At 30.4% G+C, this 22,120-nt stretch overlaps 2 protein-coding genes across 2 annotated transcripts; one reads left to right on the top strand and one right to left on the bottom strand.

The window, feature by feature from the left end:
- The first annotated feature begins 8,337 nt into the window (after positions 1 to 8,337).
- On the top strand, positions 8,338 to 12,783 carry LOC109812330 (patatin-like protein 2). The gene is made up of 7 exons (XM_020376271.3): positions 8,338 to 8,717; positions 10,179 to 10,360; positions 10,474 to 10,660; positions 11,040 to 11,204; positions 11,423 to 11,731; positions 11,819 to 11,994; positions 12,247 to 12,783. Exons 1-7 carry the CDS (start codon positions 8,574 to 8,576, stop codon positions 12,314 to 12,316), a joined length of 1,233 nt encoding a protein of 410 aa, XP_020231860.1. The 5' UTR covers positions 8,338 to 8,573; the 3' UTR covers positions 12,317 to 12,783.
- Positions 12,784 to 18,662: 5,879 nt separating this feature from the next.
- On the bottom strand, positions 18,663 to 21,659 carry LOC109812326 (patatin-like protein 2). Its single transcript, XM_020376268.3, has 7 exons — positions 21,253 to 21,659; positions 20,865 to 21,046; positions 20,539 to 20,728; positions 19,791 to 19,952; positions 19,353 to 19,655; positions 19,082 to 19,257; positions 18,663 to 18,972 (listed from the first exon to the last, which is right to left on the bottom strand). Exons 1-7 carry the CDS (start codon positions 21,391 to 21,393, stop codon positions 18,882 to 18,884), a joined length of 1,245 nt encoding a protein of 414 aa, XP_020231857.1. The 5' UTR covers positions 21,394 to 21,659; the 3' UTR covers positions 18,663 to 18,881.
- Positions 21,660 to 22,120: the final 461 nt, after the last annotated feature.

The raw sequence follows: 22,120 nt of genomic DNA, 5'->3' as shown, positions 1-22,120 counted from the left end.
ATTGAGTTAGATTTATGATTCATTTTCTTAAAATAATATTAGAAGTTTAGAATCTATCAAAGTGATTATTAATTATTACTAAGTTTATTAGATCATTTGCTATTAAGTTATTATCATATCATTTATAAATGTTCGACAAATTTCATACTCGAAGTATCTAATCTTCGATTTAAGAATAATATGTGTATTAAAAATTATATGATATAAACTATTGGTAAGATCATATTAGTATATAAGTAAAGACTTCTTCCTCTTATAAATCAATTTTATTAAATTAAATTATTCATAACTTATTTTTTAATACTTAATTAAACTAATTAATATCATAAATTAAAAATAGTATTTTTTTAAATATCTCATCGAATAAGAGTTGGCATGTAGTTGTGAATTAATTAAAACTTAAGAGATATAAACATTGGATAAGGGCATTGTTAGAACCATATTAGTATTCTAGTGAACCTTGATATTTCGAAGCCATAAATATTTTGAGACAAACTAAACCTAAGTTATAGAAAAATTTGAGACAAATCCAAACAAAACTTTATTCCATAATAATTGTCCGTACAATATCTTTTTCAAAAAATATCAAGATATAGAAACCCATATTTCAATTAGTGGCAAATTTTAAAATTAAAATGCATATATATATATATATATATGTATATTTTATGAAAAAAATTTATTGAAAAGCTAAAAACCTTTTTCAAAAGCAGTACAATTAAAATCTGCCACTAAAACATTGGAAATAAAAGCTGGAACATCATGAGACACTCTTGACACGTAAATTGAAGCTCCAAGTCATATTTGACCAAAACAATGATAATCTGATTTTGCTTCTCGCAATACACGAACCCACCTTATTTGACCCCAGTTTGCTGATGAATATCATAAATGACTTCAACCAAGTCATATTAAAGATTGATAAGGATACATTCATGGACCAGCAATTTCACTGTGATATGAGAATCCACGTAAACAATAAATAATATTTCAAAACCCTCTGCTTCACTCCAAGACCTACAGCATCCTAACATCACTGAAAGCCCAATTAATTAAGAAAACCATTCGATCCTAACTCCATGACACACTTGACCATGAAAATCCACCTAATATGATCCTCCTTCCCTCCAACAGTACTAACAACATAGTAAACACATAATTTCTATACAATATATCTATCAATTTTGTTTGCGATTAATTTCTATTGAAAATTTTGTCGATTACTTTTAGAAAATTTTTCATTCTAATTATATATGTTTTTTCATTTATAAAATTTGAATTCAAAGTTTTACTTAAAGAATTTGAGTTTATAAGTTAGGCCGACTTAAGCATGAGTTTGATAAAATTATTGTTTTAGGCGCCTTCCATTTTTTTTTTCTTGCATTTATATTTAATTTATATAATTTTTCAATGCTTATAATTTAAAGGTCATTTTTTTATTCTTAAAAACTCACTCTAAAAGATATACAAATATAACTATCTTTTTTAAGGTCTATAGCAAAAACTTTTTTTTAAATTTTTTTTACTAAAAGATATTATTATTAATTTGTTTTAAAAAAATATCACTTTAAAATTTATTTTAGATTTAATAATGTATTGAGTCAATCCTGAATTTAGTTTTCCTAAGTGATTCAAAATAATTAATTATCTACAATGTATATAAGAAAAATAATATATTGAATTTACAATCATAAGCTAACTTAAAACCATTATCATTTTCTCGATCTCTTCTAAACTGAATTTTATGTATCATGAACTAAAATAATAAAACATGTCCTTAGATAATGACTAAGGAATTAGAAGAAATAAAATTTATTGAATGAAAACTAATTTGTAATAGTCATCAATGATAATATATTTAGAATTTAAAAAAAATTTGTTAAGCAATTAAGATTATTTGTATCGTAGACATATCACTAAGAGGAAAATGATTTATGTAACATTGTGTTGTGAGTTGTTTATTTATTTAAAATTTTGATATTTAATTGATTTATAATAATGTATTGTTTTGATGTTTTAGAATTCTAAGAATGAAGAGAATTCTTAAGAGTTTAGTTGTTTGAGATTGCTTTGTGTTGAGGTCAAAGTTCACCAAGTCTGGAGAAGTATATAAGGTTTTATGAAAATTTGAACTTCATAAGTTCATTTCTTAGAGTTTTAGAGAGATAGACATTAGAGCCGAAAAATATTTTTCTTTCTTCTAACTTCATAGAAGTACTTTGATCCCAGAGTAGAGATTGTTATGGCTGAGTAGAAATTCAAAGATGAGGAGATAAGAATCAGAAGGAGATGTCGTCATATGAGAAGTCAAGAATTTTTGTGTTTTCTTCTTCCTCTTCTTGTTTCTTGGGGATTCGGGGTAAGAAAAGCTTATTATTTGATTCTTTAAAGTTTTTACATGTTGCATTTGTTGTTAAGTTGCCCATTGATGGCTTAATTTATTGTTTTTGAAGTAGTTGTTGAAGATGGTGAAGTTGGAGTTTTGGGGCTAATGAATCAAAACCCAAAATTGATGATTTCTTGATGTAATTATGTTTCATGTTGAATCTAAGGTTGAATTTATGTTATCTAAGTTGTTTAAAATCATTTCTATGGTTTGGATTTTAGTTTTTGAACTTGAAGATGAGTTGACGAGATAAAAGTTTCCAAAAATGGTAATTTTGCATGTAAGGTCAACACAATTTCGCTTAACCAAATTTTGATGGCTAGGTGAAATTGGGGCCGAGACCATTATGAATGTAATTTGGTTGGGCCAAATTTTCTTGACCAGGCAAAATTTGGATATATATATTCACTTAAAAGGTGTTTCAAGTGAATTTGGTTGGGACAAATTTTTATGGTTGGGGAAAAATTGGTTCAAGACCATTTTGAAGTCAAATTGGCTAGGCCAAAATAATTTGGTTGGGCTATTTGAGGGACAAAATATGTATTCTTTTACCTATTTTTGTTGATGCAAGTTGATGATAATTGAATCTAATTCATGATATAGTTATATATGTGTGTGTGTGTGTGTTAATATATGATAATGATTTAATTAAGTCGATTAAATTTAGAAGAATCATGTTGTAAGATATTGAAATGAAGTATGTTGAGTTGTTTAAGTTAAATTGGATAATGTTTAAAGTGTTGTATAAATTGTGTTGAATGAGTAAAGATACTATGTTGAGAAACTACATGATGAATGTGGTTGAGCTTTGTTGCTAAGTTGTGTGTATAACTATGTTGTTGAGCTATGTTGTTGAGTTGTGTTGTATAGATGTGTAGTTGAGCTGCGTTATGTTGAGTTGTTGAGCTGTATTGTGAACTTAGGACTAGAAAAAAGATGTTTTAAAAAGTTAAAATATCTCATTGTGTGGATATGTGTTGTGATGCTTTAAGAGCGTGATTTTTTAAAAGCCCTTCTTAAGATTGTTGCCTCTTGAAGTGGAGTGCAAGTCTCCTCTAAGTTCTTAGTTAATATGTACGGAAGCCAAGTCGAGCCACACTAGTTTAGAAATGGACATATTGAATAAGGTATGAAGTTGTGGGGTCACTACAAGAAAAATGCTAATTTTCGACGGAAAAGGGTAAATTTCTGACGGATTTTGTTTTTTTTGATGGATTTCTAACGGATTTAAATCTGTCGAAAAAAGTGGCGTCGGAAAAAAAAATCTGTCAAAAATAATTTATTCCATCGAGAATTTCTGACGGAAATTCCGTCGGAAAATTCTATCGAAAATATCCATCGAAAAATTCTGTCAGAAATTTTCGATGTAATTTTCTGTCGGAAATTTTTCAGAAATTATATATATTTTTTTAATTTTAATAAATTTATTAATGTAATAGTCCTCATATTTAGCCTCTCAAGGGTTCTACTTCATGACATTTCACTTTTAGCGTGTTTTATCCTTACTTGAGCAATTTCTGGGAAACTTCCCAAAAGGTCACCCATTCCAATACTACCTCAGGTCAAGCACGTTTAACTATGAAGTTCTGATGAGTAAGCTACCGAAATGTATATGTATGTTGTGAATATAACTTGTACAAATTAATTTATTTAAGTCATCCTCAAATATACAATCTCATACTTGTACTATAATAATAATATATAATAATTTTATATTACGAATAATAATAATAATAATATATTCAATTATTCTTTATTTATATGTACTTACTTTTATAATTAACATCTACTTATTTCTATTTAAAATTATAATTTAAATTATTTAATTTTATAATTTATAATGATAATATAATTTATAAAATTATAAATATTTATTTATTACATACTTATAAATTAAATTTTAACATTTTAAATAAATTATTAATTAATTTAATATATTTATTTACCTTAAATCAAACATATAATAAAATTCAAAAAATGTATTTATCCTTGTTTTATTTTCTAATTATCAATCATTAATAAAATACTAACTTAAAATCTTATCTAATTATATCATAATATTCTCATATCAAATTTAAAATCAGATATTAGTTATACAAAAATATTAAGATCATATAGTAAATTGTCAATAAGATTTTAGTTAAATAATTTAAAATAATTAATATTTCAATTATATTGTTAATTAGCAAATAATTTATTCCAAAGCTATTTAAATTTTTTTATATTAATTATTAGTAAAATTTAATAACTTTTAATTTAACAATTAATTAGATTGATGAAATTCAACACACACCATAAGTTATTGAGTGGAACAACTTTACCAAGAGTTATTTTATAAGTTATCTTAAATCAAACATATAAAATTCAAAAAATGTATTTATCCTTGTTTTATTTTCTAATTATCAACCATTAACAAAATACTAACTTAAAATCTTATCTAATTATATCATAATATTTTCATATCAAATTTAAAACCAATTCTTACATTTTCGACAAATATAAATTTGTCGGAAATATTCCATCAATATAACCTTTCCTATAAAAAAAATTTTCATTGAAAATATAAATTTTCCAACAGATTTAATTTTTTTTAATGAGAAATCATCTTCGATTAATATAACATTTTGTATATATGATTTAAGAGTAAAAAATTTTCAATTTAACGGTTGGATTTACAAAATTCACATTTAATATAAAGTTATTGAGCGGTGTAATACTTAGTAAAATGTTTAGGGTTTAGGGTTTAGGATTTAGGGCAATTTCCGACGGATTTATTTTTTCATCGAAAATTTTCGACGAAAAATTTCTGACAGAAAATTTCTGACGAAAAATTCTGTCGTAAATTTCTGATGGAAATATAAATCCGTTGGAAATTTCCGACAAAAATTCTTCGTCGAAAAATATAAATTTTCTGACGGATCCATATCCGTTAGAAAATTTACGTTTTTCTTGTAGTGGGTAAAATTTTCAACTGATTATTGGAAAGACGCATGGTATTGCTTCCATAGATGACTAGGTTAATGAATGTCAATGTCCTGATGGACCCACACCGAAGCTATATTATTCTTGATGATGAATACTGGACATTTTTAGTGTAAATGGTGAAATTCGAGAAATTATGTTATGTTGTGGATTGAAATTCATTTTTGTTGTTGATCTAACAAGCTAAAAAAATTGTGTTTTTGTTAGTTTGGTAGGGCCAAATCACTTAAACTACTCACTTTTGTTGAAAGATATCTCTTAATTGAAATATATGATGAACCATAAAATTGTTGTTTTGTTAAGTTGCTATATTATATTATTCCAATAATGTTATTGTGTTATAAGGTTGTTGCGTTGTTAAGTTGCTATGTTATATGTTGATAAGTTATATAATGTTATTGTGTTATCCAATATTAAAGTTGTCAAAGATTATAGGCATTCTTGAATGCTAAGTTGGAGGCTTCATGGTAAAGTTGATTAATAAAGTCGAATCATATCGTGAAAATGTTACATTGATAATATGTTGTGTTGATAAATATGTGGCATTGTTAAGTTGTATAGTAAAATGTAAAATGATTGATTTACATGATTAATTAGTTCTGTTGTTAAGTTGAGCTAATTGTTGTGGTTGTATATTGGGATGGAGTTTACACACAGACACATATATATACCTTAATTTCTTCTATAATATGTTGTTTCTTTACATACAAACTTTCCTTTTTCTTTTCTATGTTATTGGATTGTGATGATCATACTTTTTTTATGGGAATAGAACAAGATTAAGATGAAGGGAAAACATGATATTTAATTTGCTCTTGTATGTTACTATATGTAACATTTTTTTAGTGATTATAGGTCAATTTCCTTATAATGTATGTTCTTGTTTATTGTGACTAAGAAATAAAAATTTTATATCATAACTTGATTGTTAAAGCTTATTTAATTACAATTAATTTACATTTATCTTAGGATATAAATATTTCTTGTGGAAGTGTTTGAGAAATATGTTATATATGATATGTCTATAAATTATTTTTTTGTAATGACTCGCTATGATCCTTACACTAAAAGACACAACTACTAACTTAAGATCATATACTTGCAAATGCTAGAATAGGTACAATATTGCATTCGTAAAAGGATGAAACGTCTAGTCCAATATGTGCAATATACATATAGTAATCTTGCATATATGTAAATATACAACTAAGTTGTCAGTTAAGTAACTATAACTATCTACACAAATCTATCCCCAATAGGTAGTCATCAAAACATTCAACTCCAACGCCATTGTATGACCTCTATTGCAACACTTCAACCCTATCCTTGCCTTGCTCACATACCACATATGATCATCACAGTCCAAACCACGTGGAAACAAGTAATGGTAAGGTAGGAAAAAAAGGAAACAATATATATATACACAAACACAACATAGGGACATCACATCATCATCTCATCTTTGACAACACGAGGTAGAAGAAGAGAAGGAGAAGATGATCCCGCACACCACTAACTCGAAGTTCCTAACCCCGGAGCTCGAACTTCCTCACCCCTTCTAGTGATTAGCTGGGAAAATGGTGAGGAAGGACGAAGAGTTTAAGTGAAAAATGAAAAGGAAAGAAATAAGAAATTCTTTCCCTATTCATATCTTACATTTTTAACTTATTTTAAAAATAAAAAATACATTTTTAAAAAATAATATGCTTAAATAAATTTACCTAAAAATACTTTTAAGAGAAACAAAGAAGAAAAATAAACTAAAGCAAACTTACGCATAAGTTAAAATTAAAAAAAAAAGCTAATAAAAATAAACTTTTACAAATTAAGATAAGGTTAATTTTAATTTATAGAAAAAAACTTATTTTTTTCTTGTAAATATATTTTCGGAGAAGTTTACCAAAAATATCCATTAAGTACACAATTATTGCGACAAGGTTTGACTGTTAATGTTTTGTCTCGACACGTCTCCTCCTAGAATGGCCTTTGTAATAAAGACACGGTTATCATGTGAAGAATTACTCTATATGTATTCCTGGTATGTATTGTAAAAACAAGGCAACAAAAATGGTTGCCGTTTGTATTCAAAATAATGTAGTTGTGTGGTGGAGAAAAATAAATATACTGTTTTACCTACCCTATACGCAGAGAGTGTAATTTATTTATTTTACAATATTCTCCAACTAAAATAATTTTTTTTAATAAATTTCAAAAGTTATAAAAAATAAAAGAAAAAAACCTTGTGTAGAAGCTTATAAAACAAAATAAAGTGTTGAACCTACATTTTGAATTTCTTTTATCTTGAAATTATGAATTTTATAGAAGTTTTTATTATTTATCTTATGTAAAAGTATTAAATATTATTTTTTGCTTCCATTAATTAAAATTTTTTAGATCTGTCATTGATTGTAACAATTTTTTAAGTTTTATTTACGATAAAAAAATTATAAATACATGTATTTAAACATTACCTACATTAAATATTTATAAATAAAAGTAATTTTAAATTTTAACCACAATTATTAAGTCTAAGAAGAAAACATCCAAACAAACCCTCTTGATCAAGATTAAAGAGATATAAATGATTTAAAAAACTTTAATATTTTGACTTTTAATCTATTGACATTGTTAAACTCGTTATAGTTAAAATATTATATATTTTAATATTTATTAGATTGTTGTGATTTTATTTTAGAATTGACGGATCAATAAGAGAAAATAATGTTTATAAATTTTTTTTTAAGTATCATAAAAAAAAATTTACATACCGAAATACTTTCTTTATAAAGTAATAGGATTGAAGAAGGATATCATATATGAATCTAAGTTGAAAAATTTGAATATTTAGTCTCGCTATTCCCTATATCCTCTTGATTTGTCCGAGCTATCCAAAAAACACAATTAACATGTGGAGTCGCCGATACATTAATATCAAGTGTAGAAATGCTGAATTTCTCTTGTTGAAAATGATATTATCCATGCAATCTGGAGATTAGTTTAACACGCTAAAAACAAGGCAATACAATTACTCTAATTAATCTGTGTGGTTGTTGATCTATATATATACAACTTCTCTCCAGCAACTTTAGCCACGAAACTACACTTTCTTCTGAAAAGCAAATAACTAAGCTTGTTGAAGAGTATCTACGAGGTTCCATTGTTCCATATCTCTCTCTCTGGTATAGCAACTTATTAATTGAACTCGATGGATCAAACAACAAAAGTTTCTGTAGCTCCAACTCCATGTGATGATGAAGGACACCTAGTTACAGTGCTTAGTATTGATGGGGGTGGCATTCGAGGAATCATTCCAGGAATCATACTTGGTTTCCTCGAATCAGAACTTCAGGTAATATGCAAATTATATAGGTATAGATTTTAAAAGAATATCATCTATGAGAGGATAAATATTAAATAATTAATTAGGTGATCATTGATTGATCATATAATTAATATCTGCATAGTATGAAATAAAATATTATTAATCTCTTATTGTAAATTAAAAACTTAAAATAATTGTCATGTAAAATTTTGTGGAGTTTTTTTATTTTAAGATAACGATAGAATTAATATGATATATCTATATTGTCAGAAACTGGATAATTTATTTAAAGAGCACAAATATTTTTACTTATGTTAATTAGTGTTGATAAAATTTGTTAAGAGCTGCATATTATATAGTTTGGGTCAGCGTAACTTCTCTTAAGAAAAAGGAGTTAAGCCGTTAAATTTAAGTCAAGTTTGATATATTATATATATATACTTGCATTAATAAAATATAAGATTATATTTTTTCATAAAAACCTAATATATATATTGAGGGCCGTGTTTGATCTGTTCCATCGGTCCCAAGGGTGTTATGTCCCCAAATTTTAGAATCCTTAATATCCCTATTATGTAAAAAATTTAAAAGTTTATTGTCTAGTAAATTAATGTTAAAAAAATTTAAGAGTTCAACTTCCAGTAGCTTTGAAACTAATAATTAATTATATCTATAATTAACTATTCATTTCAATATTATTTTTTAATTAATATTTTTTTTTGTTTTGTTTATATGTAACATTAGTATTTTGAAAATTGTGTCTTAAAATGTGAGAAAATAATAATGAGTATTAATTTATTTTCTTTATATATCTTACAAATCTAATACTTTTTTTCATCTCAAATTATATATGTTGATCTTCTCATTCTTTTTTCTCTTTTGATTATTTTTATATTTTTTAAAAATTTAAAGTGAATTGCTAAGGTGGATAATTGATTTCAAATTATTGTTGTGAATGATATCAAGGCATAATTCTTATAATTTTCAGGTTCTATCATTTCATCATTTTTTTATTTATTTTGTAATACTTTTGTTTTTATTTTTTTGTTTTACTTGTTTATTTTATTATATTATATTTCATTGAGTTGTAGTAGCATAAAATATTAAATAGAAAGTATGAATTTGACTTTGAAAAATTGAAGGAAAAGAGAAAAGTAGAAGAGTTAATTCAATCTCTTGCTAAATTTGTTATTACTAGTAAGAGAGATATAAAAACAAGTTCAAATTCAGAAAAAAAGTGAGAGAAAAATCACCGGTAATAATTGCTATTGTTAAAAGAAATTTTTTAAAATTAAAATTATTTAAATCTTATTTAACATTAACAATGTTACAAAATAAATCAAATAGATTAGACATCTTATCTATCGAGAATAAAATACTAGAATTACTTGTTTAGTACTGCGTACATAAATTAAATTACTGTGCAGTTTAGGCCTTTACCTTCACACATTTTAATTAATGTATAGTCAATTATTATGGTGCATGCAGAAGCTGGATGGTGATGATGTAAGATTGACAGACTATTTTGATGTGATTGCGGGAACAAGCACAGGTGGATTAGTCACAACAATGCTTACTGCTCCAAATCAAAATAATCGACCCTTGTATGCAGCCAAAGATATTAAGAATTTCTTCCTTGAACACAGTCCAAAAATCTTCCCACAAAATAAGTAAATACCATACTTGCCATAAACTTGATTAAAACATGCAATCAAAGTATATGTATATATGTTCAATCAATATGTACTAATTTACACTGTAATGGTCCCGAATATGGGTGCAGAACTTTATTCTCATTTATGGTGAAGTTGTTCAGAACTCTCTTTGGCCCACAGTACAACGGCAAGTATTTACACAGAATTCTGAGGGAAAAACTAGGAGACACAAAATTGAACCAAACATTGACCAATGTGATCATCCCAACATTTGATATCAAGCGCCTTCAACCAACCATTTTTTCCAACTTCCAGGTTCATCCCTCTTACACTCTTAATTTAATTATAATTATGATATGTTATATATATATGAAGAGAAATTTTTTTTTATTTTAGGAGTAAGTCTACTTAAACTTACTTCGTTAAATAACTTATGTTTAATATCAAATCTCAACGAAATATCATCGTATTCATTAATTTGAATGAATGAAACGAAATATTAAATAGTTTTCAAGTTTTTAAAATTTTTATAGATTTTATCTGTAGATTAAGAACTTTAAATTCTACAATTACATCGTTAAGATTTGATATAGAACATAAATTATTGAACAAAATAAGTCTATATAAACGGATCCCTTATATATATATATATATGTGTCCCTCTCACATAATAAATATTATGAAATGTTGACAGCTGAAGGAGAGGCCAGATTTGAATGCGTTGTTATCAGATATATGCATTTCAACCTCGGCAGCTCCAACATATCTTCCAGCTCATTCCTTTGAAACCAAAACCCAACATGGTCATGTCATAGGCAAATTCGATCTTATAGACGGTGGTGTCGCTGCAAATAACCCGGTAAACACACAATCTTAAATGATTGTATCAATTTTGAGATACTGAGTTGATCATATTTATGGATAAAAAAAAATGCTAGTAGGTGATGCATATACTTTTCTATTAATTAAAATAACCTCCTATATTGGACATAATTTTAGCAACTTGAAAATGCTAGTAAGTGATTTAATTGGCCACATAATTAAGGACGTGATATATATGTTAATATGGCCTTTCAGACTCTGGTAGCCATGGCAGAAGTGACGAACCAGATTTGGCACGAAGGTTCATGTGCAAACTTAAATGTGGAAGCGATGCAATACGATAGATTTTTGGTGATATCATTGGGAACAGGTTCTCAGAAACAGGAGATGAAATACAGTGCAGATGAAGCAGCAGGATGGGGTGTATTGAGTTGGGTCACCACAACCAATGGTTGCACTCCTTTAATTGATGCCTTTAGTCAAGCCAGTGTTGACATGGTTGACTTTCACATTTCTTCCCTTCTTCGAGCACTCAATTCTCAACATAACTACCTCCGAATCCAGGTTCTCATTCTTTATATGTCATTTTATATAAATAATTCCATGATTTAAAAAAATATTTTTAATATAAAATCTATTCAAATTTTGTAGGACGATACATTAACTGGGGACTTGAGTTCAGTAGACTTGGCCACGGAGAAGAATTTGAATGATCTCGTCAAAGTTGGAGAAGCATTGTTAAAGAAACCAGTTTCAATGATTAACTTGAAGACTGGTGTCTATGAACCTGCTAAATCCAATGAAACAAATGAAGAAGCCTTGACGAGGTATTAATTAAATTAAAATCAAATATCAAATATATTTAACAAAATAATTTAACCATATTGACTCATCATATATACTCATATTACAAATGGTGATAATTAATCATCAGTATATATACTTATAACATTCATATTAACAATTTAATTTTGATTATACAAAATTCATAACCACGGGAACAGTATTAACTATTATGATTTTGTTTTTATTGTGCCTTATTTTAAGTCACAGCTTCACGTTTGACTATTTTGTTTTAGGTTTGCGGAACGACTATCCAAACAGAAGCGATTTCGTAAATCTCAAATGTCTGCCAATGGAAATCATTAAATGTTGAAAGGATATGAGATATCTATTGTATTGTATGATTAGTGTTTGATATTATGATTGGTGATGTGTTAAATATGCATGTATGATAAAGGTGCTTTATATAATTAATGTGATTAAAAGTTTAGGGCGCAAGTGCTGAAGTCAAATTGTCTGCTGTAGGGTGCAAGTGTCATGTTCAATTTTTATTTGTGTTAAAATAGAATTGGACACTAACGATTCTTAAGCACAAATTATAGTTTAATTGCAATTTTTAGGAAATTGTGTTAGATTATATGCATGTGAAAAGAAAAATATCTACTGTAGTGATCCTTAGGACATTGTACTGAATCACATTAAATTGAGTGTCCTTACAAACATAAATTATGTCATGTAAACACGTTGTATTTATTCAGTTTTATGTACACAGTTACAAAACGCTTAGAACCGGAGTATTTATTTTTGGGTCACAAAAGCTGTGTAATTTAATCTTTTTTGGGTTCTTAATAAGAGCTTTGTATTTATGTTGTTAAAAAAACTAAATAAATAAACGCTTTGTACGTACTTCAAAGTTACTTTTGTTCTTTTTGAAGAATGAGTTAATTAAATTAATCAAATGATAAAAAAAGGTATATTAAATTGTGACAACTCAAATGTCACAATATAAATTACAGGATTAATAAAATATCACATTTTCGACGTAAGATTAAAAAAAATGCATCTCAAATAGAGAGTTTGTTAAGTGTGTAGTCTAAGTTCTAAAATTGAAGTAGTCCCACATTGTTTAGTTTAACTTACTTATTAAGTCTCACATCACTTAGTTTGTAATGCTTGCCTCTTCCTTATGCTATATATATAGAGGCACCTTGTAAGGTTTAAGATACACCAAAAAATAAATACTCTTAGTATTGTTTATTTCTCTCTTCTATCCTTCTATTCTCTCTTTTAATGCCAGTTGCCTAACAACTGGTATCAGAGCTCTAGGTTCGGGAGAGTATTCTTAGTATGCTCTGTGGTTGCAGTTTTATCTGATCTTCCACAACAGAAAAGAATAATCTTCAGTTTAGAGAGTGAGAGGAGAGTATTCTTAGTATGCTCTGTGGTTGCAGTTTTATCTGATCTTCCACAACAGAAAAGAATAATCTTCAGTTTAGAGAGTGAGAGCTTTTCTCAGAATTCCTCAGTTTAAGAGGAGAGAGTCTCAGTTTAGAGAGCAAGAGCTTTTCTCAGCAGCAGAGCAATGGCATTAGAAGAAGGGAAGGTGAAGATAGAGAAGTTTGATGGTAAAGACTTCGGCTTCTGGAAGATGCAGATAGAGGATTATCTGTATCAAAAGAAGTTATATCAACCCTTAATAGGGGAGAAGCCAGACGATATGAAACAGGAAGAGTGGAACTTGCTAGATCGACAGGCTCTTGGCGTGATCAGGCTGACATTGGCCAAGAATGTCGCGTTCAACATCGTCAATGAAAAGACAACTGCAAGTCTGATGAAGACACTATCAGACATGTATGAGAAACCATCTGCAGCCAACAAAGTACACATAATGCATCGGTTGTTCAACCTTAAGATGGGAGAAGGTAACCTTGTGATTAATCATATTAATGATTTTAACACTATTCTTGCTATGTTAGAGTCAGTACAAATCAAATTTGAAGATGAGGTGAAGGCATTGATACTATTGTCATCATTACCGGAAAGTTGGGCTGCAACTGTTACTGCAGTCAGCAGTTCTGCAAGGGATAACAAGTTGAAGCTCAACGACATTCGCGACCTGATCTTGAGCGAAGATGTTCGCAGGAGAGATTCCGAGGAACCTTCCAGTTCTACTTCCAGTTCAGCATTAAATACTGAAAGTAGAGGAAGAACCACTCAAAAAGGTTACAACAGCCGAGGAAGATCAAAGTCAAGAGCTAAAGGTCAACCAAAATTCCGGAATGACATTGTTTGTTGGAATTGTGACAAGAGAGGTCACTTTACCAATCAATGCAAAGCTCCGAAGAAAAACAAGAATCACAAGAAACGTGACGATGATGAATCAGCAAATGCAGCAACTGACGAGATAGACGATGCATTAATCTGCAGCCTAGATAGTCCTATTGAGTCATGGATTATGGACTCAGGTGCGTCATTCCACACCACTCCTTCTAATGAATTGTTGACTAACTATGTTTCTGGAAGGTTTGGAAAGGTTTACCTTGCAGATGGCAAACCTCTGAATATTGTTGGAAAAGGAGATATTGCCATCAGGACCTCAAGTGGGAGCCATTGGACACTGAAAAATGTCAGACATATCCCTGCCTTAAAAAGAAATTTAATATCTGTAGGGCAGCTGGATGATGAAGGGCACGAAACCACTTTTGGAGATGGAGCATGGAAAGTCAAGAAAGGCAATCTCATTGTCGCTCGTGGAAAGAAGCGAGGGTCACTTTACATGGTTGCAGATGAGAACATGATAGCAGTTACTGAGGCTGCCAATAATTCATTCTTGTGGCACCAAAGACTTGGGCACATGAGTGAGAAAGGAATGAAGCTAATGGCGACAAAGGGTAAGTTATCAAAACTAAAGCACGTAGATGTCGGCACTTGTGAACACTGTATCTTGGGAAAACAGAGAAAAATTAGTTTCTCAAGGCAAGGAAAGACACTGAAAACAGAAAGGCTTGAATTGGTGCATACAGATGTTTGGGGGCCAGCTCCAGTGAAATCTCTTGGAGGCTCATGCTATTATGTCACCTTTATCGATGATGCTACGAGAAAGGTATGGGTTTATTTTCTCAAAAATAAATCTGACGTGTTTTCTGTGTTTAAAAGATGGAAAACAGAAGTTGAAAATCAGACAGGTTTAAAGTTGAAAAGTCTGAAATCTGACAATGGTGGAGAGTATAATAGCCACGAATTCAAGAACTTCTGTTCAGAACATGGGATCAGAATGATCAAGACAATACCAGGAACACCAGAACAAAACGGTGTTGCAGAAAGAATGAATAGAACATTGAACGAGAGGGCTAGGTGCATGCGGATCCAATCGGGCTTGCCTAAGGTGTTTTGGGCAGATGCAATCAACACAGCAGCATATCTCATAAATAGAGGACCATCAGTTCCTTTGGGTTATCAATTGCCTGAAGAGGTATGGTCTGGGAAGGAGGTAAATCTTTCACATTTAAGAGTATTTGGCTGCGTGTCATATGTTTTGATAGACTCTGATAGTAGAGACAAATTGGATCCCAAGGCCAAAAAGTGTTATTTTATTGGTTATGGTTCTGACATGTATGGCTACAGATTTTGGGATGACCAAAACAAGAAAATCATCAGAAGCAGGAATGTCACTTTTAATGAGAATCTATTTTATAAGGATAGATTTTCTGCAGAATCTATTGATACAGACAAGTTGCCAGAGCCTTCTGAGAAAGTAGAACTTGAAGAAATTTCAGAAAGCGACATAACCAACAGAAGCCAGAGTACAAATATAGAGGTTGAATCAGAACCAGCATCTCCTCCTTTGAGAAGATCCTGCAGAGTTTCAGTTGCACCAGAAAGGTATTCTCCTTCATTGCACTATTTATTGTTGACTGATGCTGGTGAGCCAGAATACTTCGATGAGGCTATACAGGGGAATGATTCTGTCAAGTGGGAGTTAGCAATGAAGGATGAGATGACATCTCTTCAAAAGAATGGTACTTGGTCGTTAACTGAATTGCCAGAAGGAAAGATGGCTCTACAAAACAAGTGGGTTTACAGGCTGAAGGAAGAATCTGATGGCAGAAAAAGATACAAGGCGAGACTTGTGGTCAAAGGATTTCAGCAGAAACCAGGAATTGACTTCACAGAAATTTTCTCTCCAGTTGTAAAAATGACTACCATCAGAGTCATACTGAGCATTGTTGCTGCAGAGAATCTTCATTTGGAGCAGTTAGATGTTAAAACTGCATTCTTGCATGGAGATTTAGATGAAGATATTTATATGACTCAGCCAGAAGGTTTTAAAGTTTCAGGCAAGGAAAATCTTGTATGCAAGCTTCATAAAAGCTTGTATGGCTTGAAACAAGCACCAAGGCAGTGGTACAAAAAATTTAATGAGTTTATGCAAAACTCAGGATTTAGCAGATGTGACATGGATCATTGCTGTTATGTTAAGAAATATGTTAACAGTTATATTATCCTTGCTCTATATGTTGATGACATGCTAATTGCAGGGCCAAATATGACAGAAATTAACAGGCTAAAGCAGCAATTGACAGACCACTTCGAGATGAAGGATCTTGGTCCAGCTAAACAAATTCTTGGCATGAGGATTTCTAGAAACAGACTAGAAGGAGTCTTGAAGTTGTCTCAAGAGAAATACATAGAAAAGCTTCTTGACAGATTTAATGTTGGAGATGCCAAAATCAGGAACACCCCTTTGGGAACTCACATGAAGCTCTCAAAGAAGCAATCTCCAGAGACAGTTGAAGAAAAGGACCACATGTCAAGAGTACCATATGCATCAGCAGTTGGGAGCTTAATGTATGCCATGGTGTGCACCAGACCTGACATAGCACATGCTGTTGGAGTTGTCAGTCGATTCCTATCGAATCCCGGGAAGAAGCATTGGGAAGGTGTAAAGTGGATATTAAGATATCTGAAGGGTACTTCAGGAATAAATTTGCTCTTCAAAAGAGGTAATTTCACTTTACAAGGGTTCTCTGATGCAGATTTGGGAGGAGATTTGGACACTAGAAAAAGCACCACTGGTTACATTTTCACCTTGGGGAGAACTGCAGTGAGTTGGAAGTCTAAGCTTCAGAATAGAGTTGCTCTCTCAACTACCGAAGCTGAGTACATAGCTATCTCAGAAGCAGCCAAGGAGATGATCTGGCTAAAGAACTTTCTCAGTGAATTAGGGAAAGAACAAAAGAACGCTCCATTGTTCAGTGACAGTCAGAGTGCTATATGTCTTGCGAAGAATCCTGTCTTCCATTCTAGATGCAAGCACATTCAATTAAGATATCATTTCATTAGAGAATTGATAAATGATGAAGAATTATCTCTGCTGAAGATTTCAGGATCAGAAAATCCAGCAGATATGCTAACTAAGACTGTTACAACTGACAAACTGAGGCTCTGCATTACCTCAGCTGGTCTTCAGGGATAATTGAAGATAAAGAAAGCTGCACTAGGCGAAGGAGCATATGAACTCGATGCTTACAAGGAAGCTAACTAGAACTCAGACTCCAAGTGGGAGAATTGTTAAGTGTGTAGTCTAAGTTCTAAAATTGAAGTAGTCCCACATTGTTTAGTTTAACTTACTTATTAAGTCCCACATCACTTAGTTTGTAATGCTTGCCTCTTCCTTATGCTATATATATAGAGGCACCTTGTAAGGTTTAAGATACACCAAAAAACAAATACTCTTAGTATTGTTTATTTCTCTCTTCTATCCTTCTATTCTCTCTTTTAATGCCAGTTGCCTAACAGAGTTCTCTTAGTTAACTCCTTTTTGGGTTTCTTCTATTGGTTTAAGGTTTGGAAATTAATGCAATTAGATTTTAAAGGTTTAAACTTTGGCCAGAATGATATGGTCATATATATATTTCATTCACAATATTTTTAAATGATACAATAATGGTTGGAGAGACTTAAGAAGGAATTTTGCGACTTATACATAAGGCTAAACTGAGGAGTTTTGAAACTCAAAATGATTTGGATTTGCAAAAATCATTATGTACAATATATTTAAAATTGAACAAGTTATACAAGAAAAATCGATTTTAGAGATCAAATTTCGTCATTGGTTATTATGGATGCTATTAGCAACTAATTAATAAATATTTTGACTACAATAAAAAAACTACTAAATTAAACTGTCAGAACACCACCGTGCATGTATATATATATATATATATATATATATATATATATATATATATATATATATATATATATATATATATATATATATATATTATTTTATTTTATTTTTTTTGAGTTATTTTCAGTCAAATTTCCAATAATTTTAGTTTAGTGGACTCGGTTTGAAAATTTTTATTTTTATTATTTCGGGGTGTACTGTACATAATATTGATGGTGTTTAAACTTAGGACCCTACTTTATGCAAACAAATTAAATCCTATTAGATTTTGACACCTAGCTATGAGCTTTAGATATTCCAATCATTTTGAATTGAGTTAAGTGAACATATATATATATCAACATTTTATCATAAAGTCTTTGAAGTATACTCCTTAAATTATAAAGTCTTTCCATATGTATGAAAAATTTACGAAAGTTTCATTCTTAAAAATTGTGATACACAATAAAACTGACTTTTACGCACATAAGTTTTTTTTGGGTTATATTTTACACTTAGAATAAGAGAATAACAACCAAATTAATTGAGAACAAGAATTTATATTATTGTAGTTGAATTACAACTAATGCACAGAAGCTGTGTAAAAATAAAATAAAAAATAAACAAACCAACTAGCCCCCTGGAGGTTGCATTTTTTTTCAATAAGCAATTTATTTTTTGACCTTATCTAAAACTTGTTCTACTAAAATATTTTACAAATATATTTTTCACTTACAACACATACAAACAGTAATTAAATCACCAAGCTGATGAAATCGAACGCGCCTTTTTAGTGTGTGGGGATCTCATTTCACGGAGTCTCCTCTCTTGAGAAAGTCTTTTTGCAAACCTGAATACATCATAATCAAATTTAAGTGTTATTCATATAATTGTTCACTGCGTTGCAATATATTCGTAACTAAATACTGCAAGAAAATGCCCTTTAATTTTTAGCTAACCTTTTGAGAGCATCTTCATTGGTTCCCCCATTTTTTAGTGGCTCAGAGAGACCATCCTCTAAATTGACCCTAGAAACTGGTTTCTTTAACAGATTTTCTCCAATTTGGCAAAGTTTCTCCAAGTTCTCCTTTGTAGCAATGTCAACTGAAGAATCCGTTCCAATCAGTGTGTCATCCTGCAAAAATATTTTGTTCAACAAAGTTAATTTCATCATTTATATAGTCTTATAGTACAAATTATAAAGATGTATATTAGAAATGAATTAATTACTTGTATTCGGAGGTAATTGTCTTCTGAATGAAGTGCTTGAGTCACAGTAGATAAATGGAAATCAACCATGTCTGCACTGGATTGAGTGAAAACATCAATTAAGGGAGTAGTACCACTGTGAGTTAGCCACTCCAATAATCCCCATTTTGCTGCCATTGGTGCATTGAATTTTTCCTCATTTTTCGCTGTTCCAGTGCCTATTGAAATTATTAGGAACCGACCATATTCCATAGGCTTGATTGGAAAGAAATCAGAATTTTCCTTAATGATTTGCTTTGTTACTTCGTTCATGGCAACTAAGGTCTGGATCACGAAATTCCCCAAAAATAAAATAATAAAAAAAGTTAGTGAAGCTTCCGATATAATTAATTATTACACATAGTAATTAAATTAAAAAACTTCGGATGGCGAATAATTAGCAAGTAATTACACACATACAGGATTATTTGCACAAACGCCACCATCAATGAGGTTGAATTCGTGAACGTTCCCTTTTGAATCTTGGTTGCTGAAATTGTGAGCAGGGAGATAAGTAGGTGCAGCGGACGTACTGATGCATATGTCTGAGAGTTTAGCATCTATGCATGGGGAATTCTTAACCTGCATCAATTTCAAATCAATATTTAGGCTATGGCTTATGAGTGACTTGACTTTGTTAAATTAAATTAGTGACAAAACTTCTTAGTTATAACTTTTTCTCACCTTCAGTCAATCGATCGTAATCATTTCTTTTAATATTCTCTTATGAGTTTATATAAATTTTTTATTTCTATAAAACATAATATATGATTAGTTTGAAAACATTGATATATATAATTTTAATTTAGTAATAACTGGAAAAATAATATACAAGTAAATTTTGTTTTTACTTTTCCCCTTAGTTTCTGTGATATAAAAATACAAATTAACTATATAGAATTATACATGAACATGGCTGGCTCTAACAAAACAAATATATCATCTTATTCTAAAGAAGACAATTATTTCTGTCTTACTAGTCAACAATTACTATTTGAGATATTGCTGATGGCGTATTTCTTTGGAGTCAAAATTTCAAGCCACAAAAGTCCAAGTATAACCATACACTAGTAAATATAGCCCCAACCTCCACACCCCGAAAGTGGGAAAGAAAAATCATCTGAGAAGTCAAAAGAAAAGAAAATAAAGAAGAGAGAAGGAAATTGACCTGGTAAGATGAGAAAATAATTGGTTGCAAACACTTGATGTCGAAGGTGGGAATGACAACGTTGGTGAGTGTCTCATGCAACCGAATGTCTCCAAGTTTTTCTGCGATGACCGCATGAAGATATTTACCATCGTATTTGGGTCCTCCCAGAGATCTTATTACCTTTGCTATTATCGTCCCACCGAGACCACTGCAATGCATGCCAAATATATTAGTTAATTAATTTGATCCCCAAACACATTCATTATTTTCTCTTTTATTACTAATTACTAATTAATTACAAATTTACCAGTACGTTTAAACAGAAACTAGAAAAGAAATAGTACCTATGTTGTGGGAAGATTTTGGGACAGTGTTCCATGTAAAAGGGTTTGATATCTTTGGCAGAGAAAAGTGGTCTATTGTTGCTATCTGGAGCAGTTAACATAGCGGTTACGAGACCACCCGTGCTTGTTCCTGATATCACGTCAAAGTAGTCTGCTAGCCTTGCATCTTCACCATCCAACTCCTGCATCATGGTACCAATCAAATAAATATATCAATCAAATTATTCTATGAGCTTATTCAAACACAAACTTAAAAATAATTTTGAAAATTTTTCTATTGAAAATAAAGAGTTCTTTTCAACTGTCTATCTTGTATCCTGACAGTATCTTTCTAATCTTAACAATGATTAGCAAATATTGGACAACGTAATGTAGGTTATATATATACCTGAAGCTGAGATTCAAGGAAGGCAATAATGGTAGCAGGGATGATACCCCTAATACCACCACCATCGATGCTAAGAATGGTAACTAAATCTCCATAAGTTGGAGGCTGAATTTGTTCAATGGATGACTGTGCTCTCTCCATGAATATATATAATATTTGAAATTAGCTAGGGCGAAATGGAGGTTTAATTTGTGTGTGTAAAAAATATTCTCTTCTTGAGTAAGGATTAATGTTATGAGAATATGCTGAAACTAAGCAAGGGCTGTAGTTTCTTTATGCAACGTACAAAGAGTTATGGGTATCTAAGGAAAGATTCAGGCTTAATTGCTTGGGTTTGTTGGTAGGTTACTCGGCATGCTTGTACTGGTATTTATAGTGGCACCATGCATACCCTATATAACTTTTTATCAGTGCAAAGTTTAAATTCAGAAAAAAGAGAAATTAATATCGAAGGAAGACTTGGTCAGAGAGTGCAGAATGGTAAAACCCTAATATACCGAACACACGGTCTTTGAAAAGTTCTACGTTGTCCAAACATTTAAGTGGACTGCAAAACTTTCTTATCATACCAAAGACTAACAAGGCATGCATGGATGGCTATTTAGTATAATTAATGTCTATGAAGAGCGTGAATTGCACGTATGGATATAAGATCCCCAAAAACTGTACATGTATAGCCACCTAGGGCGTCATAGGATCAGACGAACTTACGAAGTGAATCATGTTTAGATTGAAAGAAGACTTGTCAAGAAGAGTACACAAACTGTACACAAACGTGAAGCGAACGGAGGTTAGTTAAATATATATTGTATTGTTTATTTAAGTAATATATGTTGTTTGTTCTTTTTTTTTTTGCAATCTTAGAAAA

The sequence above is a fragment of the Cajanus cajan genome, chromosome 9 (genome assembly GCF_000230855.2).
Source record: "Cajanus cajan strain Asha chromosome 9, NIPB_CcT2T_4, whole genome shotgun sequence".
Taxonomy (NCBI): Eukaryota; Viridiplantae; Streptophyta; class Magnoliopsida; order Fabales; family Fabaceae; genus Cajanus; species Cajanus cajan.
This window is presented reverse-complemented; position numbering and strand designations above follow the sequence as displayed.

What these genes read in the sequence shown, in the direction of transcription:
- LOC109812330 (XM_020376271.3), top strand. Translation starts at nt 8,574, where the DNA reads ATGGATCAAACAACAAAAGTTTCTGTAGCTCCAACTCCATGTGATGAT. An exon ending in AAAATCTTCCCACAAAATAA is followed by an intron (nt 10,361 to 10,473) that starts GTAAATACCATA and finishes ATATGGGTGCAG; the next exon opens with AACTTTATTCTCATTTATGG. An exon ending in AATGAAGAAGCCTTGACGAG is followed by an intron (nt 11,995 to 12,246) that starts GTATTAATTAAA and finishes ATTTTGTTTTAG; the next exon opens with GTTTGCGGAACGACTATCCA.
- LOC109812326 (XM_020376268.3), bottom strand. Translation starts at nt 21,393, where the DNA reads ATGGAGAGAGCACAGTCATCCATTGAACAAATTCAGCCTCCAACTTAT. An exon ending in GCGTTTGTGCAAATAATCCT is followed by an intron (nt 19,656 to 19,790) that starts GTATGTGTGTAA and finishes TTCGTGATCCAG; the next exon opens with ACCTTAGTTGCCATGAACGA. An exon ending in ACAATTACCTCCGAATACAA is followed by an intron (nt 19,258 to 19,352) that starts GTAATTAATTCA and finishes ATATTTTTGCAG; the next exon opens with GATGACACACTGATTGGAAC.